Here is a 23,605-nt window from a genome sequence, read left to right as displayed (position 1 = left end):
AGACAGGGTTTCTCTCTGGATCCTGGCTGTCCTAGGGAACTCGCTCTGTAGACCAGGCTGGCCTCGAACTCACAGAGATCCACCTGCCTCTGCCTCCCAAGTGCTGGGATTAAAGGCGTGCGCTATAAAATTTTATTTTGTGTGCATGAATGTCTGTGTGAGGGCATTAGATCCCCTAGAACTGGAGTTACAGACAGTTGTGAGTTGTCATGTGAGTGCTGGGGATTGAACCTGGGTCCTCTGGAAGAGCAGACAATGTTCTTAACCACTGAGCCATCTCTCCAGCCCTCTTTTCAGTTTTTCGTTTGTTTTTGTGGTGCCTGGGCTGACGTGGAACACACTTTGTGGCTCTTGACATTCAGTGGTCTTGCTGTCCTGCCTCAGCCCCTGACTAGCTGGTGTTGCAAATTTGAAATACAAGGGCCTGCTAGTGGTGTTTTAAAATGGCAACTTTTTTTTTTAATAGTTTTTCAACACAGGGTCTGTTTAGCTCTTTATCAGAACTCACCCTGCAGACCAGGCTGGCCTTGAACTTGCAGATATCTGCCTGAAAATGGTGTCTGTAAGACTGAATGAATCAGGCTCACATTTTCTGTTACTCAGTTATATAGTATCATCTGTGATACCAAGTAACATGTTGAGAACAGTGTTTTTTATTTTCCCAAAATTGGCTGCTTTTGGGGGACTCATTTTCATAGTTTGCAAAGAAGCAAAACGCTGGTATGGCTTTCTGAGCTTTTTGATTATCTTTTCTGAGTTGAATTTTCTGTTGTTGCTGTTGATGCATGATGAAATTCACTTAGCTGGGACAGCTTTTTTATTTTTATTTTTCAAATTACATCTGATTTGAGTTTCTTTCTCTTCTGTAAAAGGAAATGTACACAGTACAACTGGACCTCTGCCAGAACCCATTGAAAACATACAAGGTATGAAAACCAGTGGGACTAAGGGATAATAATGAAGGACACAGTTGTGGCACTGTGAGTCAGCATCCGTCAGCTGGGTGCAGTGAGCACCAGGAGTGGATAAAATCATGACCCCCCATTATGCTTTCGGAAACCAGAGCTTTAGTTACCCTAGAACCTTCAGTCTCGTGGACCCTGAATTAATAAAGCGTTCTTAAAGAAAACCATGTGGAACATTACTAATTGTCTTTTTTTTGGGGGGGGGGGAGGTTCAAGACAGGGTTTCTCTGTGGCTTTGGAGCCTGTCCTGGAACTAGCTCTGTAGATCAGGCTGGTCTCGAACTCACAGAGATCCGCCTGCCTCTGCCTCTCGAGTGCTGGGATTAAAGGTGTGTGCCACCATCGCCCGGCCTAATTGTCTTTTTTGATTGTCATTACCAGGGATCTGTGCTGTTTCCACAATGAACAAAGGAAAGAAAGAGTTGTGTAACTTAAACCTTATTTGTGAAGCAGATGACAGTCACCAACGGATTCTTAACCACTGTCGGGAAAACCCTGGTTCTGCACAGGACAGTTCCACCACTGCAGGGAGTGAAGAGTCTATAAAACCCGCTGAAGAAAATTCTAAAATTTTATATCTTGCATCATATTCATCTGGCCCAAAATCCTTAGAAAAATGTGTTTTTGAAAGCAGTGCTTTAGTAAAGGAATCTGCTGAAAAACTAAAAGAGGTTGATCAAAGCAAGAACTTCTCTTGTGGAGAAGAAAGTAAAGAACAGAATCAGAGGCTCAGCAGTGAAAGAGGGGGTCTCCTTTTCAGTGTCACAGAACAGGAACAGAATGGTTCTGGTGAAAAACAGACCGTGGAATCCAGTAACCACAGCAACTATTGCACTCAGGCAAGTTCCTGCGCAGAGATCTGTAGTTCCATGCCTAACTCTTTTACCGAAGCCACAGAAATAATGTGTAAAAAGAGTGATCTGAAAATGACTTTAAACTTTCAAGGTAATTTGGTAAACTCTGAGGACCATAGAAAAACTGTCACTGATGTGAACCATCCTGAGAGACACTCTGAGGAAAGCGGGTTTCCCTTGTTGGTGCACGTTGAAGAACCAGAACAAAACCCAGTAAACGCCAGTGCACTACGTGAAAAGATTTACAGTAAAGACTCTAAGTCTGTAGTCAGCGCCCAGAGAAATCTGGGTGACTCTCTGCCAACTAAAGCAGCATGCAATGAATTTCTGTCTGGAAGAAAATCCCCTCAGAGTTTGATACCAGCAGATCCAGTAAGTTCTGAACATAAGGAGATATCAAAACCCAAGGAAAGTCCTGCAAAATTACCACCATGTCCAGAGTTTGTTTGCAGACCTGCTTCAGAAAAGCATGTACAGGACTTAGGTGACAACGTTGCCCATTTAGATGAACCAATCATTGCCTGTGAAATATGTGAACTTTCTTGTAACAGTGAACTGGTTGAATACAAACTAGAACATGAATGTGTTTTAAATCAACAAGTGCCCCTTAATTCTCAAGAGCATGTAATATTACCAACTGACTCTCTGATAAATCTAAACAAAGAGATGCCTTCAGCAACATGCAGAGATGCTCAACAGAGCTGTCATTCTCTCAAGAACGGAGCAAATCTTACCACCAATACTCAAACCATTCCTGCTGAGACAAAATTGGAAGTCACATCTGCACAAGGTGACAGAACCTGTGGGGCCTCTTCAGGCATCCACACCTTAAATCTCACAACAAGCCCAGACGGGCAAAAAGAAATGACTGATTCAGGTATCAAAGATCTACATTCCACTTTCCTCTCAAGTGTGAAAGAAACAGCTGGCTTTTCCTTTGTCACAGAATGTCAGAATGTTCAGTCTCAGGATATTTCCAGCTGTCAGTGCATAACAAGAAATGCATCTGAAGAGAACATGTGCTCTGCTTGTGCTGCTCTTGGACCCAGAAAAGATACCCTGAAAGCCAGCAACTGTAAAGTAAACTGTGGAAGTGCACGGCAGCCTAGCAGGCACTGCTTCCAAAGATCAGAAGACTTGGTGGAAAATAGCTCCTTCTTGGAGAGTGAACCTGCTGGGCGGAAGACTCAGAGCAGCCTTCTAGGAGGCAAGGTTACAAGTGAAATGGCAACAGGTGTGGCAGGTAGTAGAGTTTTGTTGAACACAACCACTCCCGCTACTGGCCATGTGGAACCCAGTGAGGAAGGCCTGGGTGGAAGGAAGCAGAGTAGACACAGATGCACTGCAGTTTACAGCCACAGCGCCTCTCCTTGTGATATACAGGAGCTGAGCCAATCTACAAACATTCCAAGTCCTGACACACTAGTGGACCAGTCTCTGAATGTTATTTCATCTCATTTGAAAGCCATGTACCAAGCAGCTCAAAGTCATGACCAGAAAGTAGGTGAAGTCTCTGACTGTCAGAGAAACCAAAATAGTCCAGACAAATGCAGAAGTGAAGGTAAGACAGCTCAGGAAGGACTAAGTGGTGACCCCCGAGGAACTGTCCCTGAGGTCAGCCACAAGGAAAAGGATTTGCTAGTCAGTTCAGGCAGTGAAAACCCTGTGCTTTGTGGTAGTTTAGAGAAAAGCAATTCCAAAGGAGCCTTTGAAAATATTCCTGGCTCGGAAGCACTGGTATACAGTGTGCTAGATGTGGTATGTCCCGACTGCACAGGTGAGCCTGCAGAGGCTGTGCTGGGCGCATCTAGTCCAGCTGGTCATTCTACAAGCCGAGATAGACTGGCATACCATGAGTCCTTAAGGAGTACCGCACCTCTTCGAGGAGAACTGAATGTTATGTTTATAGGAACAACTGACCAGGACTCGGGACTCTCCAGTGCTGCTGCTTCTACGGTAGACTGTCCTGAAATACTGAAATCACGTGAAGAAACAATATGCAGGTTTCTAAAAGACTATGGAATGGAAGAGTGTCCAGACTCTGCCACTAATCATGAAGTAGAATGTGTTACCAATCAAGAGCCAAATGTAAGAGCACTGGATAAAGGAGGTGTGTCTTTAAATTATATTCATTGTGAGAATCAAGGGGAAGGAAAATCTGTGACGGAAGGACTGAGAATAGAAGCAAATTCTGAGTTTGGTGAGAAGAAAACCTTTGGATTATCCTCAAAAGACTCCAGATCTTCTAGGTGCCGAGGTTCTGTTGAGATGGCACAGTCCCATCTTTCTTCTCAGGAACAGTCACCAGCTGGTGTTCTTGGTGAAAAGCCTAAATTGAAGCATCTCTTTAAGCCCAAAGATGGTGAACTCCTTCATGAAAATATCAAGAATTGCGCAGTCCAGTCTGACGTGAAGGAAGGAATACCAACGAATATAGGTAACGCTGGTGAAGGAGGTGGTACATATGTCAGTGTAGACACCAGTGTTTGCAAAGCTTGTCATTCGCATGAGAATTCCATATATAAGTGTTTGCCTTTGATAATGATAACAGCAATTAAACAGAATAAAGAAGAAACTGAAGAACATCAGAAGGGGCCACTGGGTCACTTACCTTTTGGGGAGGGGTCCGAGGAGACCATTACCGGAGACAGTCATGTTAATTTTCCTAAGAGTTATCAGACCCATTTGAAATGCCAGAGTGTGCAAGATGTTGTTAAAAGCCCACAAAGCCAGAGAGGTGAGCGTGCCGTGCCAAAGGACGAAAATCCATATCGAAAGGGTACTCGTGCACTGCTGGAGCAGCACGCGTCAGTGAACATGCTGTCAGATGAGATGCAAAGTAAGAAACCTGTGATTGGCCAGTGTGAGTCCCTCATAATGGAAGAAGTCGCCCTAAGAAAGCCAACCAAGAAAAAATCGGCTAGACAGCTTCAGAGGTTGGAAGACCCAGAAGAAGAAAGCTTATATCACCTGTTAAAGAAAGACACCTTATGCACAGGTCCTCGGCTTCCTAGTACCTCTTGGAAAAAACAGGATCCTAGTGCTGCTGGAGGTGGTCAGATACATGGTGCCTTTGTGACTCTGTCACAGCAGCAGAGATTGCTTCCCGTAAAGAAGCAACCTCATCGAACATGTAAGCGAACTTCCTGCCCAGAGCTAGTCACTGTGCAGAGAAAAATAACTAAAGTAAGAAATTCTGATTGTGGAAAGAGTTCCTCTGATCCCATCCCCACAAAAACACACAGACTTCTCAGCCCGTGTGCCGTGCCTGCCGCGCCATTGGAACCTGAAGCAGTACCTAGCACGAGCTTGTGTAGCCGCATACCAAAGCCAAAGGCTACTCTGTGCCATTCCTTGAGTCCGAGTTGTAGGAAGCCTACCAAAGAATCAGCCTTACTAAACAAGCTGTCTGTCCTTGCCTCCAAACTGGTTCTGGCTACAAAGCCCCAGAAACTCAGATATCAGCGGTATTCCTCTTCCCTTGTTCCTTTGGCTAAAAGCTGCAAGCGTCTCAGATATAAAAAGCTCCTAGATGGATTTTCCTATAATGCAATGCAGCTGGACCCATGTTTGGCAGCTACTGGATGGGATAGGAGGTCTAACAGTAAGCCCTTGGCACTTTATTCTCTTGAAGCTGTCAAAATGAGCTTCATAGATCTGAGCAACAAGATGCCATCACTGCTGTTTGGTACCAAAATCTTCCCATTTTCCTTCCATGTGAAATCAGCATCCAATTGCATGGTTGAGCCCTCCAGGACTTTTCCTGAGCACTGTGCTCCATCGAGGCTTGCCTTAGCAGAGACCTCCCAGTGCTCATCTCCACCTCCCAAGTGGACCTTTTCTTTCTTCATGTCCCACGGTTGCCCTGGGATGGCTACATTCAGGGAAGATACTGGCCTCTGTAGTCAGACACACACTCAGGCTCCTCCACAGACTGCAGCTCCTCTCCAAGACTATGGAGGCACTGCCGTAGTCCGGACTGGAGCAGACTGCTCTGTCCTTGGCCTTCACACACTTCTAGCACTTTGTTCACCAGGATGTTACCGAATCTGGACAAAAAGACGGAGCTTCACCAATCACATGCCTACCATGCAGAGGCTCTTCTTGACCCAGTTTACACAGGGCTTAAAAGGGTTAAGGTCTCCAGCCTCTCTAGCAGACAAGGTCTTCTGCTCTCTACCCTACTCATTGGGCCGAGTGTTGTCCATTTGGAGCCAGCATGGACCTTCCTTTACCTTCCAATTGCCTGCTCTTCATTCCACTCAGAGCAAGCAGCAGGGGAGCCTGAGCATCTTGAGCAGGTAAGAGCTCGTCATCTCTTCTTTCAGTGTATTTCGTGTTTGTCTCCTGCCGATGGGAAAAGGAGAGGCGGCAGGTGCTGAAAATGCAGGGCTGTCTGCCGGGGGCTTCCTATATTTACACTTGTTTACCCTGAGAGAGTGGAACAGTAATTCTTGGCTACAGAGGCCCCTGATTTGCCCATCGCATCGTCTCGTGTCTTGCACTATTCTTCCAGTTTTACTCCTTATGCCATAATCTTTTTATCCCCCTTGCGACAGTGTCTCTGTGTAACTCTGCTGTTGTGGAACTCACTATATAGACCAGTCTGGTCTGCCCCTGCCTCTCAAGTGCTGGGATTAAATTTATGTACCACAGTGCCCAGTGTATGCTACCATCTTCCATTGTTGTTTATTTGTGGCACTATCTCAGGCTGGCCTGGAACTCAAGAACATCTTGGATTGCAAGTATGAGCTGTCATGCTTCAGGGGTTCACATAACATGCCCTGGGATGCTTTGGGGACTTAGTAGAATTCATAGTGAAGTGGACAGAAGTTCTTATGCTTTCACTGTTGGAGATAAGGAGAATAATTTGATGATTATTATTGTATCTTCTAAATGAAAATAGGAGAGGACTAGACTTGGGTGTAGCTTAGTGGTAGAATTTTTTTTTTTTTTTTTGGTTAGTATAAGACCCTAGGTTCAGTCCAGCTTAGAGGGAAAAGGGGGTAGGAACTTAAGGTTTAAAATTTCCTGTTTTACTAGAGTTTCTAGAAGGTGAAAGTATAGCTTATGTGAAGAACATGCTTAGCATGAGTTAAGTTGCTGGTTCAATCCCCTACATGAAAACAGCCTTCAAAGAATTGCCTTAGATAAATTTTTCTACTGAAATTCTTTAGATGAATAGAAACTAATTATCTCTTGCTGTTGCTACAGTTGAATTTTTTTATTTGTTTATCCATTTACTTTTGGTTTTTCTAGACAGGGTTTCTCTGTATAGCCCAGGCTGTCCTGGAATTCACTCTGTAGGACAGGCTGACCTCGAACTCACAGAGATCCGCCTGTGTCTGCCTCCCAAATGCTGGGATTAAAGGTATGTGCTACCACTGCCCAGCTACATTAGAAATTTTTAGCAGTAATGTTTCAGATCAAATCAAACCCATCCAAAACCTGGTATTTCAAAGCCAAGCTGCTGAGGCAAGAAGATTATAAGACCAGTTCAAGACCAGTTTGGCCTAAGGAGTGAGCTGTTGTCTCAAAAACACATTAAAGGGACAGTTACAAGGATTCCAATTTGGTTTCTCTCAACTCCAGTCCTGTAACTCCAGTTATCAAGGATATAACTAACATCTTTGTCTGGCTTCTGTGGGCACTGCATACATTTGATTCACATACATAGATGTAGGCAAACACCCATATATGTAAATCAATCTTTTTCTTTTCTTCTCCCTCCCCCTCCCTCTCTCTCTTCCACTCTCACTCTCTGTCTCTCCTTCCTTCCTTCCTTCCTTCCTTCCTTTTTGTTTTTCAAGGCAGGTTTTCTATAGCACTGGCTGTCTTGAAACTCATTCTTTATAGACCAGGCTGGCCTTAAACTCACAGAGATCCGCCTGCCTCTGCCTCTCAAGTTTTGGGACTAAAGGTGTGCACCACTAAAACTAGTTTGTAAAATTATTAAATTCATAAATAGATAGATAGACAGACAGATGAACGGACAGACGGATGGGATGCCTCCTGGCAAGATGGTCCAGTGAGTAAACCACCAAGTCTGACAACCTGAGTTTCATTCCTGGAACCCCATAGTAAAGGAGAAAAATGAGATGTTGTCTTTTGGCCTTCACACACATGCCCTGATATACACACAATGAGCTCACAAATACATAGAAAATAAACATTCTAAAAAATTTAAATAATATTGGGCTGTGGTGCATACCTTTAATCCCAGCACTTGGGAGGCAGAGATACGCAGATCTTTATGAATTTGAGGCCAGCCAGGTCTACAAATGAGTTTCAGGACAGCCAGGGCTACACAATGGGAACCAAAAACCAAAGTAAATAAATTAAAGTATCAGATTGTTTCAATTGGTGGCATACTGCTTGTATTGTTTAATATTTTGGTCTGCCGCTAGTATGTAAGTTGTCATTAATTGCTCTGTGGAACACAGCTTTTTTTTTTTTTTTTTTTTTGAGACAGGGTTTCTCTGTAGCTTTGGTGCCCGTCTGGGAACTAGCTCTTGTAGACCAGGCTGGCCTTAAACTCTCAGAGATCCGCCTGCCTCTGCCTCCCGAGTGCTGGGATTAAAGGTGTGTACCACCACCGCCTGGCTGTGGAACACAGCTTTAATCTGTGTTGTATCCCCTCCATCCCCACTCTTTCTCTTTCTTTCTGGTAGCTAATGATGACCTCCACCTCACTACAGTAGCCCCAACTCCGGATCCTCCACCTCCCTAGTGCTAGGACACAGCCCTGACCCCTTCACTGTTAGTTCCTTACATACTGTGTTGGTTTTCAGGATATGAGCCTTGGCTCCTTTTCCCTTCAAGAACTCTTTCTACTTCCTAAAATAGTTTTCCTTCTCGCTTTCTTTTTTTTTTTTTTTTTGGTTTTTCGAGACAGGGTTTCTCTGTGGTTTTGGAGCCTGTCCTGGAACTAGCTCTTGTAGACCAGGCTGGTCTCGAACTCACAGAGATCCGCCTGCCTCTGCCTCCCAAGTGCTAGGATTAAAGGCGTGCGCCACCACCACCCAGCTACCTTCTTGCTTTCTATATGTGGCCTTTTTATTTTGTGGAGTTTTATACATATGTAACCAAGAACTTGGGATGTTGTTTTATTTCAAGTGGAAGGTATATGGGTAGTGTTGCTATGGACTCTACTCATTGACTCCAAAAGTGACTTAAAATCATATGCCTAAGCTCACTTAATATTGTTTTGTTTTTTGAGAGAGGATTTCTCTGTGTAGCTTTGGAGCCTGTTCTGGAACTCACCCTGTAGACCAGGCTGTCCTCGAACTCACAGATATTCTCCTGTCTCTGTCTCTCAAGTGCTGGGATTAAAGGCAGCCACGACTACCCAGTTTTGTCTTGTTTTGTTTTTATTATTTTATTAAACTTATTTATGAGGCAGAGGCAGGTGGATCTCTGTGAGTTCGAGGCCAGCCTGGTCTACAAGAGCTGTGCCAGGACAGGCTCCAAAGCTACAGGGAAACCATGTCTCGGAAAAACTAAAAAAAACAAAAACAAAACAAAAAAAACTTATTTATGAGCTGCATGTGGTGGCACATGCTTTTAATCCCAGCACTGGGGAGGCAAAAGCAGTCAGATCAGTGAGTTCAAGGCCAGCAGCCTGGTCTACAGAGTGAGTTCCAGGACAGCCAAGGCTACACAAAGACACCTGTCTCAAAAAAACAAAACAGAACAAAACAAACAGAGGTGATAGATGGACCACTTTTCCTTCCTGAAAAAGCAAAGCAACAAAACATTTCATGTATTGCCGGCAAAATAAATTAATAGCCCTGAAAACAATACTTAAATCAGTTTAATTTCCATAAAGTATTTTCCCTACCACTGTATGTGTGTATGTATGTGTGTGTGTGTGAAAGAGAGAGAAAGAGGAAGAAAGAGAGGAGAGAGAGAGAGAGTCACTCAGAGGACAGTTTTGGTGTTGGTTTCGCTTTCTGCCTTTGTGTGTGTTCCAGAAATCAGCTTAGGCAGTCTCCTTGCATTGTCAGGCAGTAGGCACTTTTACCTGCTAAGCCATCTTGTCTGCCCCATTTTTCTATTTTGTTGTGACAGAGTCACCTGTTTAGACTGGCTTCAAACTCAGCATCTTATAAGGCATAACTTATAGTATTTTTCCTTGTATAGATACTTTGTTGTTGTATTTGGTTTCATGTCTAATTTTTAGAAACATTTGTTGTATGTGTGCGTGTATGTATGTACATGTGCCATAATGTAATGTGGAGGTTAGCAAAGTTTTAGGGAGTCCATTCTTTTCTTCCACTCTGTGAGTTCCAGACTTTGAACTCAGGTGGTCAGGCTTGGCAGCAAGCCCTTCTACATATGGAACCAACTTATGATTCCTTATGCTTGAAATTGTAAAGAATATTAACATGTGTACTTACCAACTTAATTAAAAGGTTTAAGTCCCAAAGTCATTCTTGCTCCTGTCCTTTCTTTTCCGGTCCTCTACTTTTCTTGATACTCTCTCCAGTTCAATTAGGAAGCACTTTCCTGTTAGCCTTGTCCTACCCAAGGCTGAGCACATAAGCATGGCTCTTGTGTTTCTTGGCTGCACCGTGTTCCAGAGCCTCAGGGAGCATCAGAGCCTTTGTTGTTGCCCCACTCGCATAACCTGCTGCTTTGTGCTTGTGCTTTTACTTCAGCCACAACACCATACCAAATGTGCCTCTCCCGGGCATGGGAGCTGTCCACAGCACCAACAGCAGTCACCTGAGGTAAGCCTTGGCACACCAGCTTCAAGTGTGGATGGGTATGTGAGAAAGGGCAGGGAGAATACATTTATTCTAGTGTTCTTAGATTGCATGAGTCAGGCATGTCATAACTCTTAACCTCTTGTCTCCTTAATCTTAGTATTTATAGGTCTCAGATTAAACATTTCTGAGATTCATTTGGTTTTATATCACATAACAAGGAATAGGGTTGTATCATTAGCACCACTTATTTAGCACAGGATTCAGTAGCCAGTTTACTAGGATCTCAAGCTGTTCCAAGTCCTGTTGCTTCACCAGCCTCAGTCCTGGTCCCTGAACGGGGCTGGTCTCATCTGAGCAGTGTTCATTTGTCTGTTCACTGACTCTCTCCTCTCCAGTCTCCACTCACTAAGGTACACATTTCTTTAAAACTGCTCTAATCCCTGGAAAGGACTGACCACGTTCTTAGAATTTTGCACATGTGTAGAGCTAGGTTGTGTCTAGAGGTAACTAGAAAGCAGGTGGCTCAGAAATAATGTAGGCTGGGTGATAGACTTCTTAGTCGGTTAGTTGCCTGCCTTGCTAGCGTGAGAACCTGAGTTTCATCCCCCAGAACCCACATCAGTAGCCTGCATGGTGGCACACACTTGTAATTCTAGTGTAGGCAGGAAGAGACAGGCAGATCCTGAGGCTCACTGGCCAGCCAGCTTTAGGCCATTGAGAGACTCCATCTCAAACACAAGATGGATGGGACGGCCAAGGAAAGACATTGTCTTAAAGTTTTTTCCTGGCCTCCACACACATAAGGACATGAACATGTACAGAAAAACTAAGTAGAAATGCTGGAGGTAGAAAGCACACCTTACACAGATTTTATCGTCATTCTGTCTCCATGGTGCTAGGCTGGAGCCTGTGTTCCCTGCCTTGGTGCCAAAGGCTTGCCTGGTGACAGAACCAGCTGTCAGCAAGCTCCTGCTCTCAGCCTCTGAGTTCCAGGTCCCTGGGTTTGATGAGCTGGGTGATGTGTCAGCGGCATGCCCCAGACCACAGAGCAGCCCTGCAGAAGAGAAAGAGGTAAGTGCAAGTGCCAGGGTCTTGGTGGCTTTGGGATTTCCATTGTTGACTCCCATCACAGGGTTCGTGTAGGCTTGACTCTGGCCTTGGCTCAGTAGCTGGGAGTTTTAAGGTAGGAATTTTCCTGCTTGGCCAGGAAAGGAGACGGTGGGTTTATGGGGTTGTTACCTTTATTTCAGTTTCTTTTCCGAGATGGGGGGGGGGGGGGTCTTACTGTTTTCTCCTCACTGCCTTTCAACTTCTGAATTCAAGTTGTCCTCCTGTTCCACCAGGCGGGAGCAGGTTAGCTTAGTCTGTATTTTTTTCCAGACCCATTTTTCTCAGCAACAGCATTAAAGAGTGTTTATAGAGAGCCCTGGCCCTAAGAGTCACCTTGTGCATTGAAGATGAGTAAATGATACTGTCCTGTAGTTCACAGCATCGCCTGTCTCCACTGATTGAGGACTTTGATTATCTCATTCGGAACCGTTCAACTCTCTGTTTAGTAACTGAAAACGCCGCCAGAGGAGGAAGGGGAAATTTGTCATTAGCTACTTTTCAGGCTTATCTGTAAAGTGAGGAAGCGATGTTTTGAGTATACAGGCTTTATTTTAAAATAACTTAACATTTTGCCTATTTTTATTTTAACCCTTAAAACAGGCTGAGCCAGAGAAGAGACCAAAGAAAGTCTCACAGATTCGCATCCGGAAAACCATTCCTAAACCAGATCCCAACCTTACCCCAATGGGCCTGCCTCGGCCCAAAAGGTGAGCTTCTCTAATGCAAAGTGGGTTCATTATCTTGGAAAATTGCCAAGCAAAGTATATTTGTCCTTAAAGTGATTATGTAATCCGAGCTATGTTTTTACTTCTAGGAATTTATGCCAAAGAATTCCATGATTAATATGGTTAAATGTTTAAATGCAAGATATTTTAATACAGTGATCATTTTTATTGTTCTTATGCTAGGTATTGTATGTACATAATCATAGCTTAACCATTGAGAGACCAAGGCAGGAGGAATAACTTTGAGCTACAGCCAACCTGAGCTACAGTGTAAGGCCCTCTCTCAAAATAAACAAAAGAAAGGTGCTGGAGTTCCATGATGAAACTCTGTCTAAAAAGAAGACAACAACAAACCCACATACAAACCAGAAAAAGCAATCTATTTTTAAAAATTTTTTTACGCTTATTGATTTTATTGGTATGTGTGTTACCTTGCATGTATGTATGTGAACCACGTGTGTGCCTGGAGCCCTTAAAGGTCAGAACTGGAATTATGTATAGTTTATGGGCTATCGTACTCGTATGGCTGTTGGGAACCAACCCAGGTCCTGTGTAAGACAAGTGTTTTTAACCTGAGCTATATCTCTAGTTCCCCAATATACTTTTTTGTTTTATTTTGTTCTCTGTGTAACAGCTTGGCTGTCCTGGAACTTGCTTTGTAGACCAGGCTGGTCTCAAACTCACAGGGATCAGCCTGCCTCTGCCTCCTGAGTACTAGAATTAAAGGTGTGCCCTACCACACCCAGTCCCTGAATATACTTTATATTGGGTATTTTAAGTTGGGCATTGTGGTGCCCTCCTGTGATCCCAACAGTTGGGAGATGGTAAAGGAGGAAAAAGAGTTCAAGATCATCTTCAAAGTTCTCCAAACCTCAGTTCTTATGCCCCAAGTTCCAGGGAAGTTTTCATTGGTTCCCTTAAGTAACTTAAATTAATTAGTCTTAGGAGCTTCTGCTAGTCTTATCTGTTGACCAAGGACATACCCCAGTGGGAATAGTGCTTGCTAAAGTCTCAGGACCTGCCTGACTGGTCTCCCTATGCAGCCCAGGTTGGCCTTGAACCCATAATTCTTCTGTCTTAGCCTCCAAATGCTGATATTACAGATATATGTAATATCTTATACTTCTTTTTTTGGGGGGGGGGTGTTGGGGCTTGAGGCTTGGTTTCTCTGTGTAATAGCCCTGGCTGTCCTGGAACTTGCTCCGTAGAGCAGGCTGACCTCAAACTCACAGCTTTCTGATTGCTGGGATTAAAGTCATGCGCCACCACCGCCCGGCACTATCACCTTCTTTATTGACTACCCTCTTGTGCCGCCTTGAGAAGCGCTCGGTGTCTCAGGTGCCCCACATTAAGTGGTGTTCACTATCAGAATGGTTTAACTTCTTTTACTGTTTGCCTGATCTGAAAGCCTTGGTGATAGAGATAAGTAATTGGGAACAAAAAGGCTTTAATGATACAATAGCCTGTCTTCGTTGTTGTTGTTGTTGTTGTTATTTTGTATTTGTATATAGAGTAATGTGTCTTATCATGGCATGGTTATTTGTTTCTTTATACTTCATTAGCTTTCATTCCCCTCCTGTACCCCCTCTTGTACCCAGCTGGCTCCCTGCTCCCCCAGGAAGCCCTTCTTCTGTCTTCATATTTCATTACCCACAGTTCCTCACATTCCTCACAGTCTCATCCTCTCTCAGCATCTCCTTTTTTAGTTTTATGGCCCTCATTTGTAATGTGAAGTGTGTGTTCTGCATTCAAGGGAAAGTCTGGTATTTGTCTTTGTCGTTCCGGCTTATTTTGCGTAATGAATTCCAGTTACGTATGTTTTTTCTTTAGTCAGCTTTTTTCCTTTAGATTGCCAGCTCATAAAAAAACAACATAAAACTTAATATTAATTATAAAAGCTTGGCCTGTAGCTTAGGTTTGTTTCTAACTAGTTTGTTGTTGTTGTTGTTTGGTTAGTTTTTTAGAGACATGGTTTCTCTGTAATTTTGAAGCTTGCTGCTGGCCTCGAACTCACAGAGATTAGCCTGCCTCTGCCTCTCTGGAGTACTGGGATTAAAGGCGTGTGCCACCACCGCCTGGCCCTAACTAGTTTTTAAAACTTAAATTAACCATATTTTTTAATCTACGTTCTTTTACATGGTTTGGTTACCTTTACTCTGTACTGCTCATCCTGCATCCTCTGCTTCTGGCTTGTGACCCTGCCTTTCTTCCTCTCCAAGTCTTCTCCGTCCCCAGAAGTCCCATCTAACCTCTTCCTGCCTAGTTAATGGCCGTTCAGCTTTTTATTAAACCAGTCACAGTAACACATCTTCACAGTGTAAAGGAATATTCTGCAACATTTTCTTAAATAAATGCATAATTTTTTCTTTGCAAACAAAATTCCTTTTTGTTTGTGTATACAGCACATTTTCTTCATTATGTTAATGGACGTATAAGCTGGTTATTGCTTAGCTGTTCTAAATAATGCACCAGTGAACATGAATGCACAGATGTTTCTGGTGTCGCTTAGACACATGCAGGTATATATCCTAACTGATGAGCCATCTCTCTAGCCCCTGTTGTGTTTATCTTAATTCCTCACATTCTCACTTTTTGCTTCCCCATGTCTCTGTCACCTGTGGGTAATTTTTTTTTCAGTTGTTTTTTTCTGTAGCAAGCAATGAAACCAGGTTCTGTCAACTGCGTGTATGACAGCATATTTTGTATTGGCATAAAGTGTTTTCTTATGTGGATGCCCCAGGAGATGTGATCTTAGTGTTCTCTCCCTGCTTGGCCGCCACTCACACTTTTTACCCAAATAAATAATGCCACTCACTCACCCCCTGTCTACCATCATCACACTTCTTATTTGGGTCTTTGAGAAAGCCTTTTTTTCTCCCATGCCATTTCTTTGGAAGATTGTGGACTCCAGGCGATTCTTCTGATATCTGAGTCCTTTTATAGTTTGAATTTTGTAGTTCCAGCTGTCTGACTCAGTGTCCCCTGCCAAATTGAGCAAGGACACCGGCAACCACTAACACTACTCAGGAGACATATAGGCAATTACCAGGGTACCCAAACCTATTAGGCATGTCCAGCCTAGCATCTTTGGACGTTCTGGGAGTAAGTGGGCCAGGTTGGTCCTGTGAACATTCAAGAAAGTTATTGATCTCTATATGGTGGGGATCCCTTTTCTACAAATCTCCTGTCCTTGCCAGTCTAGAAGGAGCAGCTATTTAGCTGATAGGAGCCAGGTAGAATCCAGTGGCTCTTGAGTGTTAGGCAGGAGTATCATGGTGGTGTCAGGAATGGCTTTGAGTTCTTTGCTTATCAGCAGACAATCCAAATGTCCTCATCTCCTTCTGTCCAGTGTGGAGTGGCTGTTGCCTTTTGGAGCCTATGAGAAGTGGATAACTGCCTAGACAGGTAGACTGTGACACCCTTTGTTATGTCTTCTTGAGGAATTGCTCCTTTTATAAATTTGTAGTATTCTTGATCTCTTCTGATTCATTTTGGTTTTCGACCCACGTTATCAGACATCAAATTAACTATATCAACTTGTTTGTTTTTACTTGTTTGATACATTGTATTTCCGCTTTTTTGTTGTGTTTTATTTTGTTTTGTTTTTCAAGACAGTATTTCTCTGTGAGGCCTAGCTATCCTTGAACTCACTCTGTAGACCAGGTTGACCTTGAACACACAGAGATTCGCCTGCCTCTGCCTCTCAAATTCTGGGATTAAAGGTGTGCCTTACCACAGCTGAGCCTATTTCTGCCCTTAAAATTTTATTTTATTGGGGCTGGAGAGATGACTCAGTGTTTAAGAGCACTGACTGCTCTTCCAGAGGACCCGGGTTCAATTCCTAGCACCCACATGGCAGCTCACAACTGTCTGAAGATCAGTTCCAGGGGATCTGACACTTCACACCAATGCACATAAAATAAAGTTAAATAAACCATAAAAATATTTTTTAAAAAAATTTATTTTATTTTGTTTTATTTGTATGGATGTTTTGTCTTAAGTGTGTTTGTGCACTGTACGTATGCTTGTTGCCCATGGCCATGGAGGCCAGAAGAGGATGTAGGATCTCCTAGGACTAGAGTTATGGACAGTTGTGAAACACCATGTTGATGCTAGGAATCAAACCTAGGTCCTCTGAGCCAGCAGCCATTGCTCTTATCCACTGAGCAATTTCTCTAGCCCCTTGGCTTTGTATTTTTTTGCTTTTTTTTTTTTTTTTTTTTTTTTTTTGGTTTTTCGAGACAGGGTTTCCCTGTGGCTTTGGAGCCTGTCCTGGAACTAGCTCTGTAGACCAGGCTGGTCTCGAACTCACAGAGATCCGCCTGCCTCTGCCTCCCAAGTGCTGGGATTAAAGGCGTGCGCCACCATCGCCCGGCGCGTGCGCCACCATCGCCCGGCGGCTTTGTATTTTTGACACCTTGACTGTGATGTATTAATATGATAATATGTTGCAGAGAGGTTCTCTGGTTGTGCTTATTTGGGGTTCTAAATGCCTCTTGCGAATCTCTCTTTAAATTAGGAAAAATGATGCTATATTTTAATGAGCCTCTGTGTACTTATGTTGTTAACAGTAGACTCACAAACTTTCAAAATCCTTTTGCTCCTCTTTCACAATGTTCCCAAGCCTTAGATGTAAGAGTTCTGTTTTAGATGTATCTATTGGGCTTTGGTACTCCATGGTTAGTTGTTTTATGCATTTAAATCAGATACGTTTTTCTGTAATGGTCTGTCTGTTGCAAAAAGAAGTTTCTTTGGTGACTAAGAGCTACACTTACCTATGGGTATAAGAGTATTTATGGTGCAGTTAAGAACTATGCTGCTTGGGGCTGGAGAGGTGGCTCAGCGGTTAAGAGCACTGACTGCTCTTCCCGAGGACCCGTGTTCAATTCCCAGCACCCACATGGCAGCTCACAACTGTCTGAAGATCCAGTTCCAGGGGATCTGACACCTTCACACCAATGCACATAAAATAAAGTTAAATAAACCATAAAAAAAAATTAAAAAAAAAAAAGAACTATGCTGCTTACTGAGCGGCGGCAATGCCGCACGCCTTTAATCCCAGCACTCAGGAGGCAGAGGCAGGCGGATCTCTGTGAGTTCAAGGCCAGCCTGATCAACAGAGTGAGTTCCAGGATAGGCTCCAAAGCTACAGAAAAACCCTGTCTCAAAAGAACAAACAAACAAAAAAAAAACAAACTGTGCTGCTCAATGGGGTACTAGTACTACACAACAGAAAAAATAACAGCATCTTGAATTTTGTAGGCAAATGGATGGAGCTAGAAAACATCATTTTTAGTGAGGTAACCCAGACCCAGAAAGACAATTATCACATGTACTCACTTTTTAAACATAAAGCAAAGAAAACCAGCGTACACAATCCCAGAGAACCTAGACAACAATGAGAGACATACATGAATCTAATCTACATGGGAAGTAGAAAAAGACAAATTCTCCTGAGTAAATTAGGTGCATGGGGACCTTGGGAGAGGATTGAAAGGGGAGGGAGGCAGGGAGAGGAGCAGAGAAAAATGTAGAGCTCAATAAAAATCAATTTTTTTTTTTATTTTTTATTTTTTGGTTTTTCGAGACACGGTTTCTCTGTGGCTTTGGAGTCTGTCCTGGAACTAGCTCTGTAGACCAGGCTGGTCTCGAACTCGCAGAGGTCCGCCTGCCTCTGCCTCCCGAGTGCTGGGATTAAAGGCGTGCGCCACCATCGCCCGGCTTCAATTTTAAAAAAAGGAAAAAAGGAGAAAAAGAACTGTGCTGCTTTAGTTAAAGTGGCAGAAATTGCTCCTCTGTGATCTCTGACCTGACTAGCCTGGGAAGTTAGGTTTCTAGTACCAAGCATGATCTCCGTCTTCTTAAGCAGGCTTTAGGCTGGAGAGATGGCTCAGTGGTTAAGAGCATTGCCTGCTCTTCCAAAGGTCATGAGTTCAATTCCCGGCAACCACATGGTGGCTCACAACCATCTGTAATGAGGTCTGCTGTCCTCTTCTGGTCTGCAAACACACACAGATTGAATATTGTATACATAATAAATAAATATTTAAAAAAAAAATAAATAAAAAAAAAGCAGGCTTTAAGTCCAATTAGACAGCTGTTGGTTACCACCAAGATGTGAGTGCCACTATCTCACCCTTAGGGCTATCTTGCCATGCTGCAAGTTATTATGGGTGACACGCAGTTGGCTGTGACTGATGGTTACTTCCTTCCCTTGGAAGCTTACAAAGCACCTTGTGGTACTATAAAAGCTAGTCCTCGGGCCTTTCAGGTCAGATCCAGCATGGATCCTCTGAGTTCTATGTCTGCAGTGCATGGTGTCTTCAGTAATAGAACCTTAAGTTCAAACTCTGGGAAGCAGACAAGAACAGTGGCAATACCCATATTGTTTTGGGACTTTCTTGATCTCTCCTGCTCAACAGCTCGTAAGAGAAGGTTTCTTTTTCTTTCTTTTTTTTTTAATATTTATATTTATTTATTATATATACAATATTTTGTCTGTGTGTATGCCTGCTGGCCAGAAGAGGGCACCAGACTCCATTACAGATGGTTGTGAGCCACCATGTGGTTGCTGGGAATTGAACTCAGGACCTTTGGAAGAGCAGGCAATGCTCTTAACCTCTGAGCCATCTCTCCAGCCCAAGAGAAGGTTTCTTAAACCTGTTTCTAGTCTTGGTTTTGAGTTTTCATTTTTTTAGGCAGGATCTTCATGCTTTTAACTCATTCTATAACACAAACAGGCCTTTAACTTATGACTCTCCTACCTCAGTCTTCTATAAGAACTGGGATTACAGACCTGTGGCATTGGGACCAACTGAAAGGTACAGGTTTTTGCTTTGGTTTGGTTTTGGTTTTGTCTTAAGATAGTGTTTCTCTGTATAGCCCTGTCTGTCTTAGAACTCAATCTGTAGACCAGGCTGGCCTCAAACTCACAGAGATCCTCCTGCCTCTGCTTCCCTAATGCTGGAATTAAAGTCAAACACCACCATTTCCCAGCTGAACAATACAGTTTTTAATAAATTTTTACCTTAAGATTCTTTTGGGTGTGGCTGGAGAAATGGCGTTGACCGAGAGCACTGGCTACTCTTGCAGACGGCCCAGGTTTCTTTCCCAGTCCCCACATGGTGATTCACAACCATCCATAGCTCCAGTTGCAGAGGTTCTGATGCCCTCTTCTAACCTCTGTAAGTACCAAGCAGACACATAGTGCACATACAAACATTTGGGTAAAACACTCACACAAAATGTAAAATGAATAAATCAAATAAATATGTTTGGGGGGAGATTCTTTTGGGTTTTCAGATGCAATCTTTTTTTTTAAGATTTATTTATTTATTTATGTGAGTGGTGTATCTGCATGTATGACTATGCCAGAAGAATGCATCAGATCCCACTATAGATGGCTGTGAGCCACAATGTGGTTGCTGAGAATTGAACTCAGGACCTCTGAGCTCCCCAGTAATCTTAACTGCTGAGCCATCTCTGCTCCCTGAGATGGGATCTCTTATAGAGCACCTTGTCCTCAAAGTAGCTATATACATTTAAAATTGTGGCCCATATTTCCAGAGTACCCTTCCTAAACTAGAAACTAGACACATTTTTTATTGGAGCAGTTTGATTATGACCAAATTAGTATACATGGGCTCACATGTATACCAAATCATGTAGTGTCTTACATTTATTTATTTAGTTTTTTGAGACCGTCTCACTGTGTAGCCCTGGCTGACCTACAGTTTGTTATGTAGACCTGGCTGGCCTCAAACTATCTCCCTCTGATGGAATTAAAGGTATGTGCTACTGCCACCTAGCTGATCTTAAATTTTTCAAAACAATTTTTCTAGATTTTTTTTAAATCTTCATCTCTGCATCACATGCTTACCTAGAGTCCATAGAGGTCATAAGAGAGCATCGTGTCCCTAGAATTGGGATAATTGATGGTTGTGAAAGACCATGAGGTTGCTGGAAAGATAACTGGCTCAGTAAAGAGCACTGGTTTTTCTTATAGAGAACCTTTGTAGGGCCCAATTCCTAGCACCCCTGTGGCATTCACAGCCATTTGTGCCTGTTGCCTGGGGAGGCCAGAAGAGGTGGGGGTCAGATCCCCTGGAGTTCCAGACAGTTGTGAGTTGCCAGTGGCGCTGGGAGTGGGAACCAGGTTCTCTGCTAGAGAAGCCAGTGCTTTTATTTTAACCATTGAGCCAACTCTTCAGCCCCCATTTTTAATTTTTTGTTTGTTTTGTTTTTAGAGACAGGATTACTCTGTGTAACAGGCCTGGCTGTCCTGAAACTCACTCTGTAGACCAGGCTGACCCCAAACTCAAAGAATTCCGCCTGTCTCTGCTTCCCGAGTGCTGGGATAAAAATGGCGTGCGCCAACACTTCCCGACTCCGTTTTTAATTTTTAGAGGAATCTCCATACTATTTTTGAGGAGACTGGAAAGAACAAATAAGAGCCCTTGATATGATACTCTTCTAGGGACCCTATATTTGTTCCAGCACCCATGTCAAGTGACCTCCATCTCCCTCCCCAAAATATCTGATGCCTTATATCATACACTCACACAGACACACACATGTACACATGAATAAAAATGTTTAAGATCTTAGCAGATAAACACGCATGATACTTAGAGCAGTGCCCATGCCCACCTGTCGTCAGACTCAAGGGAGGTGGGAAAGAGTTGCCTAATTTTCACTTTCTGGATTGGGTGGTACTGTGGTTTGTTTTTTGTTTTTTTTTTTTTTTTTTTTTGCAGGGTGAGGTTGAATGTTTATTTAGGGGGTTATGGAGGAGGAAGGGTGAAGGGGGGGACAGAGAGAGAGAGGGGGAGAGAGAGAGAGAGAGAAGAGGAGAAAGAGACAGAGAAGGGGGGAAGAGAGAAGTGGGGAGAGAGGCAGAAGCAAAGCTGCCTCTCCGAGAGGAAGATGGAAAAGAGGGTACTGTGGTTTTTGGTTTTTGTTTTTCCCAAACATGGTTATTTCTTTGACTTCAGCTTTCTAGGAAATTGATATTACACACACTCCTGTGTCAAGTTTTTGGAGTTTTTGATTTAATTTTCAAATGTTAGGGTTTTTTTTCTTTCTTTTTTCCTTTTTGCTCTTGGAGTTTGTGCGTCTTATGGAAGTTAACCCTCTCTCAGGTGTGTTATTTACAGGTACTCCTGTTCCGCTTGTCTTTGCTCCGCCGGCTCTTTGTCGCACAGAGCTGTTGATCACATTGTTCACATGTGCTCTTGTGACCTGTTTGTCTGCAGTCATACATTCAGAAACACGCTTAGCCACTTGAATGGCATGAGACGTTCCCCTGGGGCTTCTGATCGTTTCCTAGTTCCAGTCTAGTGCTGACCTATACTCCTGTCTAGAGGCTCAGCCCATGAGTCTTTCAGGTGAGGAGAGACCAGTTTTACCTTTTTACACCTGGAGTTTTCCCGGTACCACTTAAAGAGAGTTTGCTTTCTACACTGTTTGCCCTTGTCAACTGTGTTGAAATCATTTGACTGTAATAGGTGTGTGAATTATTTATTTCTGTATCCTCCTCTGCTTTATTGTCTTTATACCAATACCTTGTTGTTTTGGTTACTCCAGATTCATAGCATTTCTTAGGGTTTTTTGTTTGCTTGTTTTTGAGACAGGGTCTTGTCATGTAGTTCTAGTTGGCTTGAAACTCATATCCCAGCCTAGCCTCAAACTTGGTGCAGTCCTGCTTCAGCTGTGATTATAAGCATGCGATATCGTGCCTGGACTTATGCATTGTGTTTTAAAGTTGAGTATTGAAACCGGGCATGTTGGGGCGTGTACATTTAATCCCAGCAGAGGCAGGTGGTTCTCTGTATATTTGAGGCCCACCTGGCCTACATAGTGAGTTTCCAAGTCAGCCAGAACTACAGAGTGACAGCTTGTCTTGAGAAACCAAAAAAAGAAAGAAAGAAAGAAAAAGAATTATATAAATAAATAAAATTTAAAAATTAGATATTGTAATGCCTTCAGCTTTGTTTTTGTTTGTTTCTTTCTTTTGCCATGCTGGGGATGGAAGCCAGGGACTTACATATGCTAGGCAAGTATCATACCACAAAGCAATACCTCCCGCTTTGTTTTTGTTGTTTGTATTTTATGTTTATTTTATCTATTTGTATGTTTGTCTTATCTGTGTCTGTCTGTCTGTCATCTATCTGTGTTTGTCTTGTCTATCTGTGTTTGTCTCTGTGTGTGTCTCTTTGTAAGAGGTGAGGTTGTGGGCATGGGGTGTCCTGTCATTCTCTGCTTTTTTCATTTGGGACAGGATATTTTCTTGAACCTGGGACTCGTGGAACCAGTCCTAGCCCCCTTGTCTTCAGGGCCAGCGCTTAGTCCCTTCCATGACTGCTAGGATCCACAGTCTGCTCCTCATGACTGAGGGCAGGTGCTCTATAAACCGAAGAGCCGTCCCACCAGCTCCTTTTTTCCTCAAGATCGTTTTGTAAATCATCATTCTTCTCTCATGGATCTGTGTGGAGAATGAAGAAAGACAAATGAACAGCATTTTTTCATTAATATTTTGAAATAAGATTTGTCAAGAAGGGCTGTTTTGAAAGACTTTATGGACATTTCTCTTGTGTCAGTTGTATAAATAAATTAAAGATTAATACATTGATTGCCCCAAAACTGTCTTCTTCTATAAATGTGGAAAGTCCCTGAATGAGGGACACTCTGTAGGTGTTAAGTGGCAGTTTGATTTAGCTCTTCGGATTTTTACCTTAGTATCATGTATTGGTTTGCGTACAGTCAGGATATAGAAACTATATGACATTTTAACATAATATAAAATTTCAAACTATAATAGGACAGTAAATGTAATGAGGCTTCCAAAGGGTGTGCTCAAACTGAGGAACAAAGAAAGGACATACTTGGGAGGATCACTAACTCCCCATGGTTGACATTGAGACTGTGATGAGGAAGCTATGGCCGCAACCCATTGGGTGACTGGATCACAGAGGCCACAGCAGGCAAATAGGAAAGAACCACATTTTGGAACACATATAATTGGCTGACAGTCTGTAGCTGTGATACAAGAGCTGGAGTCTGTGATGTTTATTACAGAAGGGCTACAGAAAACCCTGGACAGGTGTCTTTGAGACTGGAGGACCTTCTCTGCAGGGTAGGGCTATTATGTTATCAAAGGACTCTTTGCTCTGGCCACATAGCTAAGGTATAGACAGACGTTCAGGGGGTGTTCAGGTGACTTCCAATTGCCCCCATATATG

The 23,605-nt window shown here is 43.1% G+C and overlaps 1 protein-coding gene across 2 annotated transcripts in view; it reads left to right on the top strand.

The window, feature by feature from the left end:
* LOC121436436 (protein PRR14L-like) overlaps positions 1–23,605 on the top strand; it is a 73,393-nt gene that overhangs the window by 25,739 nt on the left and 24,049 nt on the right. For both annotated transcript variants that reach the window (XM_041636322.1, XM_041636321.1), the window contains exons 3-7: positions 873–926; positions 1,347–6,120; positions 10,480–10,551; positions 11,430–11,601; positions 12,241–12,347. In XM_041636322.1, coding sequence (XP_041492256.1) covers positions 873–926; positions 1,347–6,120; positions 10,480–10,551; positions 11,430–11,601; positions 12,241–12,347 — 5,179 coding nt within the window. The remainder of the gene's footprint in view (positions 1–872; positions 927–1,346; positions 6,121–10,479; positions 10,552–11,429; positions 11,602–12,240; positions 12,348–23,605) is intronic.

This window comes from Microtus oregoni, unplaced genomic scaffold (genome assembly GCF_018167655.1).
Source record: "Microtus oregoni isolate MIOR12 unplaced genomic scaffold, Mior012 000049F_ref0000343, whole genome shotgun sequence".
Classification (NCBI taxonomy): domain Eukaryota; kingdom Metazoa; phylum Chordata; class Mammalia; order Rodentia; family Cricetidae; genus Microtus; species Microtus oregoni.
The sequence above is the reverse complement of the archived record's forward strand: the minus strand, read 5'-3'. Positions and strand labels throughout refer to the sequence as shown.